The sequence below is a fragment of the Misgurnus anguillicaudatus genome, chromosome 12 (assembly GCF_027580225.2).
Source record: "Misgurnus anguillicaudatus chromosome 12, ASM2758022v2, whole genome shotgun sequence".
NCBI lineage: Eukaryota > Metazoa > Chordata > Actinopteri > Cypriniformes > Cobitidae > Misgurnus > Misgurnus anguillicaudatus.
The window spans coordinates 10,053,576-10,072,003 of record NC_073348.2 but is presented as its reverse complement, the minus strand read 5'-3'; the positions used below and the strand labels follow the sequence as shown (position 1 = coordinate 10,072,003).

Genomic DNA, 18,428 nt, shown 5'->3' with positions numbered 1-18,428 from the left:
GCTGTCATATGCAAAGAAAAGGCCCAATAAATAACGTTTATTCAATTGTTTAATTTAACAACACTTTTTTAATTTACGTTTGCATGTTAAACCCTTTGTTTTCGTTTTGTAGTCGCTGCGAGCTACTGAACGTCAGTCGCGGTGGAATTGTGGGTAATGTAGTTTCGTAAGCACTCTCACACAATAAGCATGCATTATATTGAGGTACAATGTGTACTTCAAGTCCCACGCGACCTTGGGAAAGCACGTGCCATTTAAATACTGAATTTCCTTTTCAAAACATTTGTTTGGCTCAGCAGATTGTTGCTGTTTGACAGGTTTGGGTAAGTTTTTTTAATTAAAGCTAAAAACTTAACGCTTTATTACTGTAACGTAGATGATCTGATAATAAACAATCTCATCACGCGCACATCCTGTGCAGCTTTTTTATATTTGACATTTACCTGCTGACGAGTCTTTAACTTTGTGTTTACAATGACACAGATTTAGCTGATATAGCGATATTTGTGATGAAAGTGTGTATTGTAATTGTCGCTGCGGTCCTCTTTTTATTTAAACCAAATATTTCGTCAGATGTTATACAGCCTAGCAAGTACACATTTATATAGCAAAACAATCATTCAGTTTTTTTCTTATTTATGTTAAACAGCAACTGTGTCTGTTGGATTCCTTTAGTAGAGTTTTTGTATTAAATTGTGAAATGATTTGGCAAGTAAAGTTGTGAAATATACAACCTCTGCTCGTATAAAAAACACCTGATGTAATGTGACTGTGACGTGTGTCCAGAGATGCTGACATTATAAGTTTTATATGATCGTTTATGTAGAAGAGGAAGTCCAACTTCACTGCAGTTTGAAAATATGAATGAATTTTATATGCAGAAGTGTACGTTTAAGGGAAATGAGTATTTCCTTTTCTCAACACGTATCAATATGTCTTTGTTTCAACACTAATCTACTTACATTGAGTATTAACACTCATATTCTACAGTGTATGCTATTATTCAAGGCTATTTTGTTATATGATCATTATTTAGTAAGTTGTTTTTCATTCTAATAGCAGGCGTCCTGATGGATGTTTGCACATTTCTCACAGGACAAGCATGTCAGGACACATTGTAGAGTCTGTGTGTGAAATGTCGCATTGATTCTCATGATGTTTGTATGTTCAGGGTTTACAGTGTCCGGCTGTCTTATCCACAGATGAACACCAGCAGAAGTGAAGTGAAGTGATCATTGAAGATAGTTTGGAGAAGGTCTGAAGTGTCTACGTGTGATGAGAGTTTGACAGGAGCACGTCATGATGGATGAAGACAGTAAACCATTACTGGGTTCGATGCGAGCGGTGGTGGACTATTACACCGATTCACTCGACTCCAGACAGAGAAGGTACAATTTGTGTCATCATGACTAATAATTTACATTAGATGATCTCTGCTGTCATTATCACTCGTTCTTTAATACAATGCTGCCTTAGTTCATGCTAACCAGTTTTGTTGTCATTTATTGACTATTGTTACTTTATTTCCTGAATGGAACAGAAAATAAAACATTTTAAAGAATGTTCGTGTTTCTCTTTTTCAAACAAGAGATTGAGCAGGTGATATGTACTTATAAAAAGAAGCAAAAGTATAATAAATATCTTAATGTTCTATATGACATAGGCTTAGCTAAAGCCAGAACTAGGCCTTAAGTGCAGGATACATTGCACGATTATTGGCTGTCCCAGATGAAAGATTGCCATCCTGAAGCAATCGTTGCAATTTATGTGATCGTGGCTATTCATCTGTAGTCCTATTTTGTACAGTGAGAGAGGTTCAAAAATGTCTGTTTTCTCAGTCTTGCGTCCAAAGATAGCCTACGATAGTTTTCTAACAGTGTCAGAAATTCAGCATGATCACTGCACAGCGTGTTTGCTGCTACGACCTGTGTACTGGTATTTGTTTACCACGAGTGCATGCTGGTGACTTTGCGCTAACGTGTGACGCAGCCGGCGAAGCTTCCGTGTCATCATCGAACAGTCTGATGCTTGTCGTACCCAAGTTTAAACGATCCATGTCGCACAGTGTGACCTTATAGAAGTGCAAAAATCCTGCAGTGTATTCCGGGCTTTAGTTAAATTAAGATGTTTAAGCATTTTTAATAAACATGCCTTAAAAATGATTATAATTATTTTCAGTTAAGACAGCTCAAACATGTGTTTTCATCTAGGACTAGCCTTAAGCCGTGTCTCTGAAACCGGGGGTTAGTGTGTGCGGTCCATATTCACTGCATTTTATATTATATTAATTATATTAATAATATAATAGGATGCTTTGTGTAGGAAAATGCTGCTGAAGAAATTATTTTTTTAAGGTGTTTCCAAAATAGTTTTGCTTCATTGGCCCTTCACACACTGCAGCTAAAATTGGTTGTCACTTCACCTTTCTCTGGAATTGGACAACTGGAATTGACTTCTGAATAAATGCTGCCTTCAGGTGCTATAGGAAACTTGATAATTCCCACTTCTGAGGTCGTGATTACGAGTTTGTTTTATTTTGGTGCTTTGTTGTTGGACAGAATGGAGAAAAGATGGTTGAGACTTGCGTATCGCTTGGGAAAACGTTATTTAAACGCAATGGGGCGGTTTTCCGGATAGGGACTAGTCTTAGACTAAAATAAATGTAAGAGGTGTGCATCAGTGCATGAGTGACCTTTGTTTTGCCTCAATATGCACACAAGTAATGTTTTAGTAAGGCATGTTTGTTAAAACTTAAACTAAAGCCTAGTCCTTGCTTAAGCTAATCCCTGTCCAGGAAACCACCCGTATGGGTCCCAGACCGTGCTCAAGTCTAGTCTAACTGTGGGTTTACACCAAACGCGAAGCGTGCAATCACATTGCGTCGCTCTCTCTAGATTACTCGTGGGATTTAACTTTGTGTCATGCGAATTTTTAGCTCGAGTTGAATATTTTCAACTTGGGCGAAGACGCGTGTGAGGCGAATAGCGCGTGTTTTCACGGCAAACGCGCCGCCCATATCGCGTCACTGGCATCGCCCCTCGCGAGGACGTGTCTGATCGCGTCTTTGCATTGACTTTGTAAGTAATCTACTCGTGCAAATCATTGAACTCGCATCTGGTGTAAACCCACAATAAGACTAAAATGCTTGTTTGAGCTGTCTTAACTGAACTTAGCTTGCACTGACATCTTGAAATATATCAGTGGCATTGTCTCAAGATGTACACCATTAATGTTTTGGTAAGGCATGTTTGTTAAACTACTTAATGTCCTAGTATAATCTAAGCTTAGTCCTAGTGTGATTAATTAAGCACTCCAATATGTACTCTTTTAACGACAAGACAAGGACATAAAACTGTTGCGGATAAAAGCTAATAAATCGTAATTGCCATTACAAAAATCTTTCACCCATCCGCTATTTTTGAAGTTTGAGGCCCTCTCATCCCAGGAATTTGGGTATCAAAATTATTTCCGAACTTTCCAGAGGGGATTAATGTGCAAATCTGACATAGGAAACTTGTATTTACAATAATTCCAAAAGTACATGAAGGCAATGACAACGTGATCCACTTTATATAGTAGCTGAATGTTGACCTTATTGTAGAAAACATTTGTCTATGATTTCGCTGAGAAAAATAATTCAGTCTTCTGTTATATGCAAACTCACACTGACCCTGAGCCATTATATGATGCTTATTGTTATATACTGTTGATATAAACATTACTGTATTATTTCATATAAATTTTAGCACAGTTTAAAGCAAACATCACTTTCAGATTTGGGGTAAGTGTGCTGTAAAAACAAGAGATGTTGTCTCAGCTCAGGATCATATTGGTTTTTGTGTTTCAGGCCGTTTCACGTGGAGCCCAAAAATATTGTAGGTGAAGATGTTCAGGAGAGAGTCTCTGCTGAAGCTTCAGTCCTGAACAGTAGAGTTCAATACTACGGCCGTCTAACAGCTTCTTCAGACAGACTGCTGGTGTGACATTTAATCTCTATATAACTTTAAAAAAAACACACAAATCAAGCTTAATTTCACAGATATTAATGAACAGTCTGTTGTTTTGTCTTCGTAGTTTTATACTCTTCAAGGCCCTTAGGTTTAATTTTCCTCACTTGTTTTGCCTTGTAAAGAGTCATTCATAAATCATCAGACTGAAAGAAATGTACAATGAATCATCTGTCATGCTCTTCAACCAAATCCCTCTGTCCATCGATGTTTCTGAAGATGTGATCCAGTCTATCTATTCACAGTTATGTCAGCTCTGATGAACAAACCCTCAGTACAAACACCACGATGCAGTAATGCTTTTGTTTATGAGTGTTATCTTCATCAGGTTCCTCCAGATCATGTGATTCCTGCTGCTGAGGACATCTATATCTACAGTCCATTGGGAACAGCGTACAAAGTACAGGGAGGTGACAGTCCTTCCAAAAACCCCAGCATTGTCACAATGTAGGTGCCCTCTCAAAACGTTTTTATAAAGCTCCGCAACTAACCCTGGCTAATGTTGTTGTATTAAAAAAAGAATAAATAAATATTAAAATTAAGGCTATTAATAGAATGTGCTTTGGCGGGCAACTCACAGTCTCTGTGCGGGCAACATGTTGGAGACCACTGATCTAATGTAATGGTATAGGAATATACTTTCTCATTGGCTATAAAACGTGTAGTTAGTTATGATAAATAATTAAGGTCATATTAAACTAGACTTGCCTTTCCATCTTATATGTAAATGGCTCTTAAAAAAAGAATAAATTATTTAAATGCAAACTGAAACTGTGAAATCTTTAAGATTGTAGCAGGACCAGTACAAGAAAAGCTATATTAATAGAATTTACAAACCCTGAGCAAAACTAAGATAATGCAGCAGTCGTCCACTATGCAAAAAAAGTGTTTATGTCTAATAAATGTATGTTTTGCAGTTTTGCCATATGGAACACCATGATGGGAACATCCATATTGAGTATGCCATGGGGAATAAAACAGGTACATTTAAGACTTTTTATTTCCCTTTCTTGCTACAGGCTGTTGTGATGTTGGCTGTAGGGCTGTGACCTTCCTTAGATCCTCACGTGCAAAATGTTTTTATTTTTGTGTTTAGTTTATTTCTATCATTTATTTTCATAATTATTAGTTATCCATATGATTTATGATTTGATTATTATTTATTATTATCAATTTAATTATTTGATTATTTTATCATTATATTATTGTTTATTCATTTATTCATTCATTATCATAATTCTATATTTTGTATTTCTTATTAATTTTTCCTTGCTTATGCATTGTCGTTCAATCTCATGTTTGTGGGGTTGGTGTCATGAGCTGTTTTGTTTGTATGAATAGAGGTAGATAAGGGGAATGTTTATGGAAGCTCAAGGTTTATGGGATGTTACTGTTTAGCAGTTTTGGTATAACAATGCATGTTGAATGCTGGGAGATGAAGTTTGAACATTGAGACATACGCAACTGAGATTGTTCAATAAACTCTGTTCTTTTTACCATCATTACTTCGTCTCCTGCTTTTGCTCTTCTCTAGCCTTAAACTATCAACCTCTTGACTGACAGAAGACTGTTAAATGCAAATTTTGGTATTAACAGCTCTGCTGAGTAACTGATATTTTCTGGTGGTGTCTGGCGTCCGGGGCCTAAATATTGTCTGGCGTGGAGACCTGACCTAACAGCTGCAATAACTAATCCAGTAGTCGAAAATGTTCAATAATGAAATTGATTGATAACTACGGTAATGATAATGACATTTTGTTGAACGCTATTTTCAATATCAAATATTATCGACTTTTCAGTTATTGCAGCCCTAGTTGTCTGTGTTCTTCGGGCCGTACTGACGTTGTTTGTGTGTAAAGATGTTGTTTGTATTTTTCAGGCTGGTTTCACTCTGGGCATCATCATTATTGTTTTTATGGGTCTGCTGATGCTCTACTGCTGTTACAGAGTATTGAAATCCACAAAGTCAATACGTAAGCCAACGGAAAATCAAATCAATTGCATCTTGTTTTTATGTAATAGCTGGTTATTGGTAATAGTTACAGATAGTCCTATATTTTATCTGAGTGCAGCAGTAATTTATCCCATTATTTAATGTTGTAATTATAAAATGTAGAAAACTGTTCAAATTCAAATTTGGTAAAATAAAAATGTGATCTATTCAAGTTTAAACGTTAATTGTAACTATAGAAAGAGTATATATAACAGACATTAGGATTTATTATCTGAAATATAAAGCTTTATCTTTGCAGCTTTCATAGATACATCAGACTGGGAGTTTCCTGATGTATGTAAATATTACTTGGGGGCGTTTGGAAAATGGTCGAGTCTTATATTCTCTTTGGTGTCATTGGTCGGTGCGATGGTGGTCTACTGGGTTCTTATGTCCAATTTCATGTTCAACACAGGGGAATTCATTTACAGTAAGTGAGGTTATATTTGTCTTTTTATTTGATCAGATGTCTTCTAGTTTTTGCATTATGGACTGTGTTTTACATCTTCAGACTATGTTCACAATGTCAGCACATCAGATAAAGAGTATGGCACCAATGGTTCAGAGAGAGGTGAGCAGACAAAAGACCTTCACACAAAAATATTGTATTGAATCCTGGATTCCTGCATGAATCGGTCATCTATTGGATTGATGCCTTGAATCTGTTCTCTTTAAAAATGCGATTCTATTGTAAATTAATTTGACATTATGTGTTTCTGTGATCTCTCGCAGTGGTTTGTCCATATCCAGATTTGGATCCAGACAGGAACAGAAGTGTTGTCTTGTTCTCTGTGAGTGACAACGGTACAGGACATGCAACGTTTGACCGCTGGTGGAGTAAAACCAACACCGTCCCGTTCTACCTCATCGCTCTTCTCCTCCCACTACTCAACTTTCGCTCTGCCTCCTTTTTCGCCAGGTTCACCTTTCTCGGTAAGAGTAATTCGCTGATATGAGGCTGATATAATACAAATGTAATTACAGTAACAGAGATGTACAGAAAATTCGTCAAACTGAATGAACACTTATGGTGCATTACATGCTTCATGTAGCTTAGCATCAAAACCGACTTGAACACATTAAAAGATACACTCTACTCGGATATTACTTTAACAGTTTAATGCAGCAGATATTGCGAATAAAAATACTTATTATGTCCCCCTAATACATGGTGATATCCTGGATTGGGTGGATTTAAGTTATGAATGAGTGAGTGAGAATGACTTAACTGAGTGTTAAAGCATAAAGGGGCTGAGTACTGAACTTTGTGGGACTCCAGCAAGTAGCCGGTGTGTTTGTGTATGCATTCTTGTGTAATGTTTGTACAACTATTGTAAAATGAAAACCAGTCATTAATAGTAAAACATTTTTTATTTTTGTTTGTGATTGTTTCTTGAGTGCTGGTGTGTTTTTGGTGTACGGTGTGAACCTGCTGAATCAGACTCTTCGCTTTTTTACAGGCACTTTATCTGTATTGTATCTCATCATTCTCGTCACCCTTAAAGCAATTCGACTGGGCTTTCACCTTGAGTTCCACTGGTTTGTGTCCTCTGAGGTTTTTGTTGCAGGTAAATGACATCTTATTATCTTAGCAATTCTGTCTTACAGAAATAAAGCAGTATAATCTTGTATTTAAACATTGTATAAGCATTTTGTCTGTGTCACAAGCTGGGCCATATCACATAAATATTGCAGGCGATACGTCCTTAATAAGTAATGCGAAATTGCCCTGATTGTCAGTGAATTATGGCTTGGTTTAGTAAAAGCTGCTCCATCTAACAGCAGGTGATGGCGATTTACTAGTAATCAAGTAACCAGCTTTACTGACGAGATGCGCATGACAATCACATGTGATTTATCGTGCAGCCCTAGTGTTTAGTGTAAATGCTAATATCGGATACAAATCGCTTATAAAAAATGTAAGCAGGTCATCAAAAAAATCAGATATAGTCAAAGAATCGGAATTGGGCATCAAGATTTGCAGTGTAAATCTAGCCTGATTTTCTGATGCAGCTGTTTTGTTTATCTCTGATTTAATGTAGAGTTTAGGTCAACGTTTCCTCAGCTGAGTGGTGTTCTGACATTAGCATTTTTTATTCACAACTGCATCATCACGCTTATGAAGAACAACAAACATCAAGAAAACAATGTAAGTAATCTCAGCCTCTCTACGGCAATGTCCAGCACATCACTTCTCCACACTATTATTGGTACTTTAGGTGCCGCAAAGCTTTGTTTCAGTCCCAAATGAACAGCTGTCATTACAAACAAATCCTGCAAAATGTGTCCTCTTTATGATGTAAATCTAGGAGGCGAGTCGGACTGACAGGACAGCCAAACCTTTTGTCTACAAAATGTTTTTTAAAGTCATGGGCGTCTTTAAGGGACACTCCACTTTTTTGAAAATATGCTTACTTGTTTCCAGTCTCCTAGAGTTAAACATTTGAACTTTATCGTTTTGGAATCCATTCAGCTGATCTCCGGGTCTGGCGCTACCACTTTTATCATAGCTTAGCATAATCCATTTAATCTGATTAGACCATTAGCATCACGCTCAAAAATATCCAAAGAGTTTCAATATTTTCTTTAAAATGAAAAGTTATGATAATATGCAGCGCCCAAAAAAGGTCCCCCAAGTAGCTTTCAATATCAGGGAACTATTTTCGGGCGCTGCGTAATAAAACTTTCGACTACTGGCAGCAAAGTCCTTGATTATTTTGCAGGAATGAGAGTATAGTTCCTAGCCATATCGGCCTAGAAAATCGCAACTTTTAATTTTCTGTCAGTCTTAGTACACGATGTAACTGCAGAAGAGTCAAGTTTTTAATAGGAAAAATATCGAAACGATTTGGTTGTTTTTGAGCGTGATGCTAATGGTCTAGTCGGATTCAGTGGATTGTGGTGAGATATGCTGGGGGTGGTGCCGCCGGACCCGGAGATCGGCTGAGTGGGTTCCAAAGTGGTAGATCGGGTGTTTGACTCCAGGGAGCTGGAAAATTAGCATATTTTTCTTTTTTAAAAAGTGGAGTGTCCCATTATAGATTGGAAAAACCTCAGTTTTAAATCTTGTTTGGGCATTAATGATATTTTGAAATCATGTAAGGATAGGTGATTTAGACAAGCAAGAGTTACTTAAAGAGCAGTAAAAGACAACATAGAAACAAATATTAGAAACAAACCGTGCAATCCACACATTCAAAGAGATCAAACCAAAGATGTCCATGGATTTAGTTGTGTATGTAAAATGACACAGGGAAAAATTATTGAACACGCTTACTGAAATGTATTTAAAGAGTTCATAACACAAGCTGTTTCTGCATTTCTGATGTTAATCTGCAGTACCTATAGAGTAGTATTACATCTTTTATATCTCCGAAGAGTCTTCAGTTTAATCATAAAAGACAGTTCAGCTTTACTGATTCTTTCTGATAACGAACAAAGAAAATGCAGAAGGGGGAGTTACTACCACGGGAGGAGCGAGTACGAGTCATGCAACACTATACAACACTGTTTAACTTATGATTCACTACATGTTCATGTCATTTATATAATATGCACGCTATTTCCAAAATTACAGAAGTCTTACCGCATGCAACTCATTACACGGTTCAGAGTTTTCAATGAAATCCAGAGCATCAAACACACACCCAAAACTCCGCTGCAACCTTGAATAATAAACTATATCTTTTGTTTTCATAAGGCTGGCTTTCTTCCCCTTACATCCAAAACGCACTTCTTCATTCATGCCATTGTTGAGTCTTGATATTAAACAAAGCTGTCGCGTGATGTGTTGTTTGTAAGTTCTAGCGTCTCCCACTGATTGACGGGTGGGCAAGTTTTCTGGGGAAGTGCCCATTTTAAAAAGTGATACGTATAGAAACCCCTAAAAAAGTTTCATCCTACCTTCATTAGTTCTCTTGTAATCACCTCTCAAATATGGGTAGGTTTCTTCAAAAACACAAAATTTTCAGCAAAAAGCTGTGATAATTGAATTTTTGTGAAGGACTTTTGATAGAGATCAGATTCAGTGCGATCCTCAAAACATACACTGAGTTCTTACTCTTATAAGTAAGGCGTTATTTCCGGGTTGCATAAAATGCGAAAGAGATAATAGTGGGATTGCGGAAAGCCAGAAATACTTGTCATTGGCAGGAAAGCGTTTTCTCATAATTGACGAGTTAACTCGTCAATGGCGGCAACATTGTTAAAGGGGGGTTAAACAGTATTTAATGCATTCTGATTTATTAACACGGTTTAAGAGTTGGTTTCCTCATGCTAAACATGTCAAAAAAGTTGGCCAAATGCACTCAGCCAGGGTTTGTAAAAGTTTCGGAAAGTTTTTTTCGAATACGGGTCCAGCTGACGTATCGGGTAAGCCAAAAGCATCACTTCTTTTTATGAGCACTTAACCCAGAAAAGCACGCCCACATGTCAATCAGCAGGAAAGCGAGAACCAAAGACGCTAAGTTACAGGCATCACTTCAAGCAACAGCTTTGTTTTATATCAAGACTCAACCATGGCATGAAAGAAGAAGTGTGTTTTTGGATGTAAGGAGAAGAAAGCCAGCATTATTAAACAATGGATATAGTTTGTTTATCCAGGGTAGCAGCAGAGTTTTGCGTGTGTGTTTATTTAATGCTGGATTACGATAAAATGTCCTAACCGGGTCATGAGTTGATGCGATAAGTAAGACTTCTGTGTTATGTTGCAAAGCGGCGTGTAAGTGCGTATTATATAAACGACACGAACATGTAGTGAATCATAAGTTGTTTTGTATACAGTGTTGCATGACTTGCTTAGCTTGCGACTCCTTCCGAATTATTTTGTACGTTAACAGAAAGAATCGCTAGAGCTGATCTGTTTTTTATAAATATGATTAAACTTAAGACTCTTCAGGGATATGAGGGATGTAATATTACTATAGGTACTCAAGATTAACATCAGATATGTAAAAACCGCTTGTGTTATGGGAGCTTTAAGAAATCTATAAACTTAAAATAAATGGTGACGTGTTCAACACTTATTTTACCTGCTGTATCTTGTATACCTGAATACTCTTGCAGTCACTGAGAACAATCTAGGCAGATTTACACGGCCAAGTAATGCTCACATTTTCTTCAGGGATGTCTAATAATATCTTTGACTGTAGTATAGAACTGTGTGTGTGATTTAATGTTGTGGTTTCAGGTGCGAGATCTGTCATTGGCTTATCTCCTGGTGGGTTTAACATACCTCTACGTTGGTGTGTTGATCTTTGCTGTATTTCCATCTCCTCCTCTGTCTAAAAAGTGCATTGAGCCAGTAAGAGCTTTTACTGTATCTTCAGTACATCAAAAAAACGCATGACACCGTTCATAATACTGACTGTTGCTTTTATTCTGTTACAGAATTTTTTGGATAACTTTCCCAGCGGTGACATCATGGTGTTTGTAGCGAGGACCTGCCTTCTGTTCCAGATGACCACGGTTTATCCTCTGCTGGGGTATCTTGTCCGGGTACAGCTGATGGGGCAAATCTTTAGTAATCCTTACCCCGGGTGAGCTCGCTGGATATCTGCATAGCGTAAAGATTGTAGTCAACAGTTAATTATTCTTAAATATGCTCAAATATTACTTGAAAGTAGGGTGGTTTACAGCTCTGTCTAAGGGTGTTTTCACACATGTAATTGTAATTTGGTGTGCTCAGAGGTCGCACCATGGTGCGCACCAAATTACATTGTATAATTTTTTAATTAGTGCAGTTTGTGTTCACATATGTTGTTTTTACTGTTCTCCACCTGTTTTGAGTGGTCTCGAAGCGTCCGTTTAGTGCGCACCAGAGTGTGACTGTTGTGTTCACACGGACCCAAACTAACCATACTCGGACCGACATGTCATTTAGGCCGACCTAAACAGTGCATGTGTGAAAGCACCCTTAATGGTGTGCTATAATGCCCTTGATTATGTTTCTGGGGTGTAATTGAATACTGTTTCATGGTTGATTATGCAAAAAAAAAAACATTATTTTTTTTCATATGTTTTACATAGTTGTAGTACCGCTTTTCCCAATCTGTCTCAAATGCTCTGATATTTCCCGGCTCTACGAAACCCACTCCTTCTGAAAAGCTGTAATTGGTCAAGCAGGCCCTGCAGGTCTGTTGTGATTGGTCTTTCAATAAGTGTGTGTGTTGGAAATGTCGCGCCCCTTACCATATTGAGTTTAGCAGGAACTGTGCTGTAGCTTCTCTCATGTAATCAGTGTAATCATGTAATTCCAACAACATGCAAAGCAGTTTTCACACTGGCTAATCGGTAAGAGTCCCCCTTGAATCAGTTTTGTCAAGTTTAATGCGCGGGTTGAGCTTTGCAAGCGCGATGGAGAACATAGAGAGGCTGTTTACACTTGGCATTAACATGTGTTTTCGTCGATCGGATCACAAGTGGACGACGTTAATGCCAGGTGTAAACGGTGTTCAAAACGTTTTGAGCTCGTCCACTTTCGACCACTTTCAACCACATCCAGAGGTGGTCGAAACCACTTTCGATCGGATCGCTTTGGAGCTGCGGAACGCACATGTGGTTGAATGCGTTCGAACTCCGCCCATTTATCTAATCTGAGGTATTAAACACAAGTTTTACGTCTTTTTTGAATTCTGGCGTGAACATTCGGTGAACAGCGCTATTTTAAGCCTTTCATTGATAAAACTAAGCGGCTGATCTCCGTAGTTTTGTTTTGAAAGCGTGTGAAAGTTGCGCGATCCTATTTCATCAATTGCGCTGAAAATTCAAAGAAAGCTCTTACATACTCGTGTACAAAACACTGTGCAGCATGTTTACTTGCTAAACAAGCAGTGCACTCCGATATAATATTAGTTTGCGTCCATATAAACTCATAATTACTCCCGCTCGGGTTTGAATGACAGCAGAGAGACTCGCCCACCGTCTCACAGACCACCCCCTCATAGTATTCCGCACAGAAGCGGTCGAAAGTGGAGAAAAGAGACGGATTTAAATACCAGGTGTAAACGTCATGTGTCTCTCTCGTCCACTTGTGATCCGATCGATGAAAACACATCTTAATACCAAGTGTAAACAGCCCCTAAGTGTGTGAAATCTGTTGTTGAAATCTCACTGCATATGCATCTGACTCTACTGGAGCAATCATCAGTGCTGCTCAAAGCACACAGCATGATCGGTCTACACAAGCATGACTTTTCAGATATGTTTTAAGTTGTAATGTATGTTTTTATTTTGAGATTTGATTCATGCACACAGCATCTGTGTATTGCACAATCGCTTTTACAGTGCCTTTGAAGGGATTGTTAAGGGGTCACCGTGGACAGACGCTGCCAGGTGCTGTCGGTGTGTGAACATTCATAGAAAATAATGTTTGATTTTAATGCATGGCACAACGCTGCATTTTTTGCTCGGTGTGCGACCTCCTTAAGGGGAAAATGATAAGAGGTCGACCGATTTATCGTCCGGGCCGATAATTTTGCCAATTTTTGGCATATTAAAAAAAAATCGTCTTTGGCCGATTTTCCTGCAAAATTAGGCCAATTAATAGGCAGGCGCATCTGCGGGCACCTAAGCATTGTTGTAGAACTCGTGACGCCGCCTCTTGCTGCAGCTCCCTGAGGCTGTAGCCGTTTCTCAATACCAAGTATGCCAAACTCGGACTTGTGTCCTTCGTAGTTCGAACTTGCAAGTTCAGACTCGGAAGAACGAACTCCTGACGCGAAATGCATTCTGGGAAACTTCGCTATCATAAGTCCACAGAAGTCTCCTCTGATGCATTCTCGATAAAATGGGCGGATCAAGAACACATCCGGGGATTTTATGTGAACTTGGGCTTGATGCGAACTTTGATTTGGAACAGTACTTGGTCTGCGACTGATGGCGTTTCACAAGTCCACAAGAACACAAGTACAGACAAGAACGCATATTGAGAAACGGCTTGTGTGTGTGAGACAAATATTGGGCTGATTTAATGTGATTAATGAGTGATAATCTTTGCTTGCGTGACAGAGTGAGCAGAGCTACACTTTCTGTCTTCAAACTTTCTCTCTCTGGTCTCTCCCTCATGCATATTACTCAAAACATAACTGACACGATGGCGAAAGGCCGGAAGACCAAATCATATCCACAGAGGAAATGTTTTTCGTGTTGTTACAGTAACCCTTTGTTTACAGTTTTGTCTGCTCAGCCTGGATTACCACACAATGCGTCCGATTTGCGAATTAACTCCTTTGAACCAATTCGTTTGACTAAATGGTTGAAACACAGATCTGTCCAACACTGAACTCACAAGACGTCACTGTCAGCACAATCTGTCACTCATAGCGCCTCAGGTAAATGTGTTTAGAAAGATTTGTCCTAAATCAGTGGTTCTCAAACTGGGGTCCGGGGCCCCCAGGGGGTCCGCGAGATGGTGCTAGGGGGGCCCCAGTTTTATGACATTTTATAAAATACATTAATTTATCATAAGTTCTGTGTTATTAAACATCAGGAAAATACTAACCATCAGCACTACATCATTTAAAGGCGGAGTCCATGATGTTTGAAAGCCAATGTTGATATTTGAAATCACCTAAACAAACACGCCCCTACCCCAATAGAATCTGGACCTTCTGTTGATAGACCCGCCCCACACATACGCAACCCGGCATTTGATTTGATTTGATTGGCTATAAGTGTGTTTTGGTAGTCGGCCCGTCTCCTTTTTCAAAGCGTTTTTCAAACATCGTGGACTCCGCCTTTAATATGTTTTGTTTAATTAAAGTGTTAAATTTTAGAACAGTTTTTTGTCATAAATTTTCTTTGGGGGGGCCGTGAAGGAATGCACCATACACAAGGGGGGTTGCATGCAGAAAAAGTTTGAGAACCACTGCCCTAAATTACAGTCTTAACTTAAAAACTTAGACGTTTACTATGTTAACTTTATGATGATTAAAGCAACAATAAGCAATAAAAGCCATGGTAAAAACTTATCAAAGAGCAAGAAATTATGACAGCAGAGTGTCTGATAATATCTGTGTCTGATAAATGCATGGTGTGGAGGAGGTTTTAAAACTCTTCAGTACCAGTCATCATTTTTTTTAAATACTTTGGCTTAAGAAAATCAGCATCATACATTGGCCATCGGCTGCCCTGATTTCTAAATATCGGCCAGAGAAAAAACCATATCGGTCGACCTCTAAAAGGGGTGATCGCTTCAGAATGAAACACATTTTAAGTTATTGCAGCATAGAGCAGATGAAGTTGAATCTTTATCAACAGAACTACAACAGTGAAAGTAAAACAATGCAACTAAATACTACATTAGGTTTCATCTGTACTAGGAAGACTGAATGAACTGCATTAGCAACACACTGCTAAAGAAAATGCTCTTCGTTATCTTCTCCACAGTTGCTTAAAGCAACACCAAAGAGTTTTTACCTTAAAATAACGTTTCCAAAAAAAGTTTCAGTGGTTTATCCACTTGAAACAGGGTGAATGGCACTTTCACATTCGCTTTGCAGCCCTCTATCGGCCAAAACCACACTAAAGAAGTTTCCAACCGTCGGGTAGTGGTCCTGTAGTTTGAGTGAAAACTACAAAAACTTGCTTTACGGCAGACCTACAATACAATCAGAGCCAGCTATGCTGCAGTATTTACGACAGTGGTAATGAACAATTACGCTTCTAAACTGTAGGGGGAGCAAAGAGCAATAAGTCTTTAGTGTTGCTTTAACAAGGCGTTGCCTACTTTTTTGCATATGCGTCACGGTGGGGTTTATTTGAATTCAGGGGTTTATGAAAATACTACATTACTGATTTTTAAAAAAACTATTTCTGCGAAAGAAAATCTGAAGCGTTTGGTTCCAAAACGCAATAAATCCATTTTGAATAATTTCTGTAAAAACTTGTTTTCTATACCAAGAAAATGACAAGATGAAAACCACTATTTTCTGTTTCTGTCTTTCACATAGCATCTTTAGGTTATAAAAACATAAAAAATTCAAATCCATAACTTGATTTTCAAAGATTTATTATAAAAACGAATTGTTGCTTTCACAAAATGCAATAAATCTGTTGAATCAATATATAGATGTGCATTCATCTTTGCCATGTTATATTCATTTAGTTGACTAGTGTTATACACTGATAAAAATCAAAACATTAATGACATTAATCAAAACATTTACTTAGTCATATTATGAACACTGTCATTGCTGCTGTCATCCTTGGAACGTCGCCGCTGAACTTTTTTGACAGCGATCAGCTATAAAATGTTTTGGTCTTGCTCGATTTTCGTTGACTTTGAGTAAGATAATGTAAAGTTTTTCATAAGATCACCTGGGGTCAATGTGTTAGCATGACAAAAGCTTGATGCTGTCTGGAGAACAAGCAACTGTCATTTTTCCGTCTCCCAAGTGCCGTTTAAATTTTGATGGCTTACGTTACCACAGGTTTATCAATTCCATCAAAGTATTATTTTGTTTGTTTGTTTGTTTGTTGATCCAAAGTACAAGATGAGGAAAACTAGGATTCTTTTGAGCGGATTTATTGCATTTTGCAGAAAAGGGGGACTGCCGCTTATTGCGTTTTGGGAAGAAATGGAGAAAAGATGACAGAATAACATGGGGGATATTGGATTTTGCATTAAATTTGGAATTTACTTTTAAATACTGACCTGATATAATACTGATTTTGGCGATAATTCGTTTTTTTTTAATGGCGTTTATCGCGCTTTGGAACCAAACTCTTCATCTCTTCCTTTGCATTGAAGGCACGTTGAGCGTTGTAACTTTGCATATGTTGTTTATGCTCAAACAGCAAAATTACACACTAACTAAAGAAATAAAAAATCATAATCAAGTACCCCTTTAATACTGTAGCAACAATGGCATTAGACTTAGACCGTTTTCAGTAAATCACATCAAACTGTCTGTTTTACCTAATCACCAAACAACAACTTGTTTGAGTCATGTCAGGATATCTTTAATTGGATATACAGTATTCCTGTTATTGTTATAAAAAGAATTGAATATAAAAGGATATCTTAAGTATTTTTCATTTGATTGTGAATGCATTATGTGTTGATGAATATATCACAATTAATTGGGTACAGCAAAATTCTCAAATAATAAAATGATTTACGCAGGTCTGAGTGACTGAGTTGTTGGTTTTATACAGCTGATTTTATATTGACAAAAAAACATCTTGTTTGAATTCAGTTTTTCTGTCCACAGTTTCCTCCATGTCTTTTTTCTGAACATCTTTGTCGTCGGAGCAGGAGTCCTCATGGCCAGATTTTACCCCAATATTGGCTCTATTATCAGGTAAATGATGTCATTATTCATGACTATTTCTGCTTCTCTTTATACATTAGGAACTTTTTGTATTGCATCCAGCAGGTGGCGTACGTGTGTGTGATATGATGATGAACTGTACTGTATCGCTCTGATGGTAAATCTATGATTGGTTTCTTCTTTAGGTTTTCTGGTGCCATATGCGGTTTGGCTCTTGTGTTTGTTCTGCCATCATTGATTCATATGATCTCATTGAAGCGGCGTGATGAGTTACGCTGGCCCTCAGCTATCTTTCACACCTTCCTTATCCTGCTGGGCGTGGCCAATTTATTTGGACAGTTCTTCATGTAATGAACCTGTGCTTTTGTGTTTACCTGATGGACAAGAGGACTGGTCGTGCTGTTTGGAGATTAACCAACTAATTGTGTTTTATTGCAGTTATTAGACACCTACATATATTGGCATGTTTGGTTTATACATTCATTTTAATGTCTTTTATCACTTCTCATTAACTCTGTGCAATCTTTTACATGTTTTCTACAGGGAAGTGTTTTATTTCTTTGCTTCTTTGTCATTTAAACTTCTTTAGAATCAAGTCACAATGTTTTTACTGTACCTATAGCAAGATTTTATACAGTTTATTCATTGGTTGAATATGGTGACACATACACGGATTGTGTGAACTGAACTGCCCTTTACTTTACTGTTCATTTCTTAAAATGATTCACATGTCAAATGAAGTTTTCTGATCACTAGCACTAACACACTTGTCCATGTGCAATATAAACACAACTCAACAGTCTTCCAAACCCACTTTATAGTGTTGTGTTAAATGTGATCAATTAAAGCTGCTTATTGGATGCATAAAGGGAAGAGATAGATAGCTATATATATTTCTGTATGTTGTTCACTTATCTGATTATGCACATGAATAAGGGAAACCTAAATTTGTACCCTTTTGTGAGTTTCCAAAGAGTCATTTTTAATTTTGTAATAATTCTCTGTTTAGTGATTTTCTTATGCTTTTTAATATATTAAACGAAAGTGAAATTGTGACTTCTGTGTTAAAGTATACAGCACATATATTACGTAATTGTTAAATATTTAACATTTGTGGAGTTTACAAGAAGTACAGTGTTAGGTTTGCCTCTCAGG

At 37.7% G+C, this 18,428-nt stretch overlaps 1 protein-coding gene across 2 annotated transcripts; it reads left to right on the top strand.

The window, feature by feature from the left end:
- The first annotated feature begins 175 nt into the window (after positions 1 to 175).
- On the top strand, positions 176 to 18,329 carry slc38a9 (solute carrier family 38 member 9). Of its 2 annotated transcripts, XM_055207152.2 has the most exons (15): positions 176 to 323; positions 1,203 to 1,388; positions 3,848 to 3,977; positions 4,336 to 4,454; positions 4,925 to 4,988; positions 5,887 to 5,980; positions 6,260 to 6,430; positions 6,512 to 6,571; positions 6,733 to 6,933; positions 7,461 to 7,568; positions 8,043 to 8,149; positions 11,189 to 11,302; positions 11,389 to 11,537; positions 17,214 to 17,303; positions 17,459 to 18,329. In XM_055207152.2, the coding sequence occupies exons 2-15, from the start codon at positions 1,300 to 1,302 to the stop codon at positions 17,622 to 17,624; spliced, it is 1,662 nt and encodes a 553-aa protein (XP_055063127.2). In that variant the 5' UTR covers positions 176 to 323; positions 1,203 to 1,299; the 3' UTR covers positions 17,625 to 18,329. The 2 variants fall into 2 exon arrangements, with proteins under 2 accessions (XP_055063127.2, XP_055063128.2); XM_055207153.2 differs by lacking the exon at positions 176 to 323 and having other exon boundaries at positions 1,179 to 1,388.
- The last annotated feature ends 99 nt before the right edge of the window (positions 18,330 to 18,428 follow it).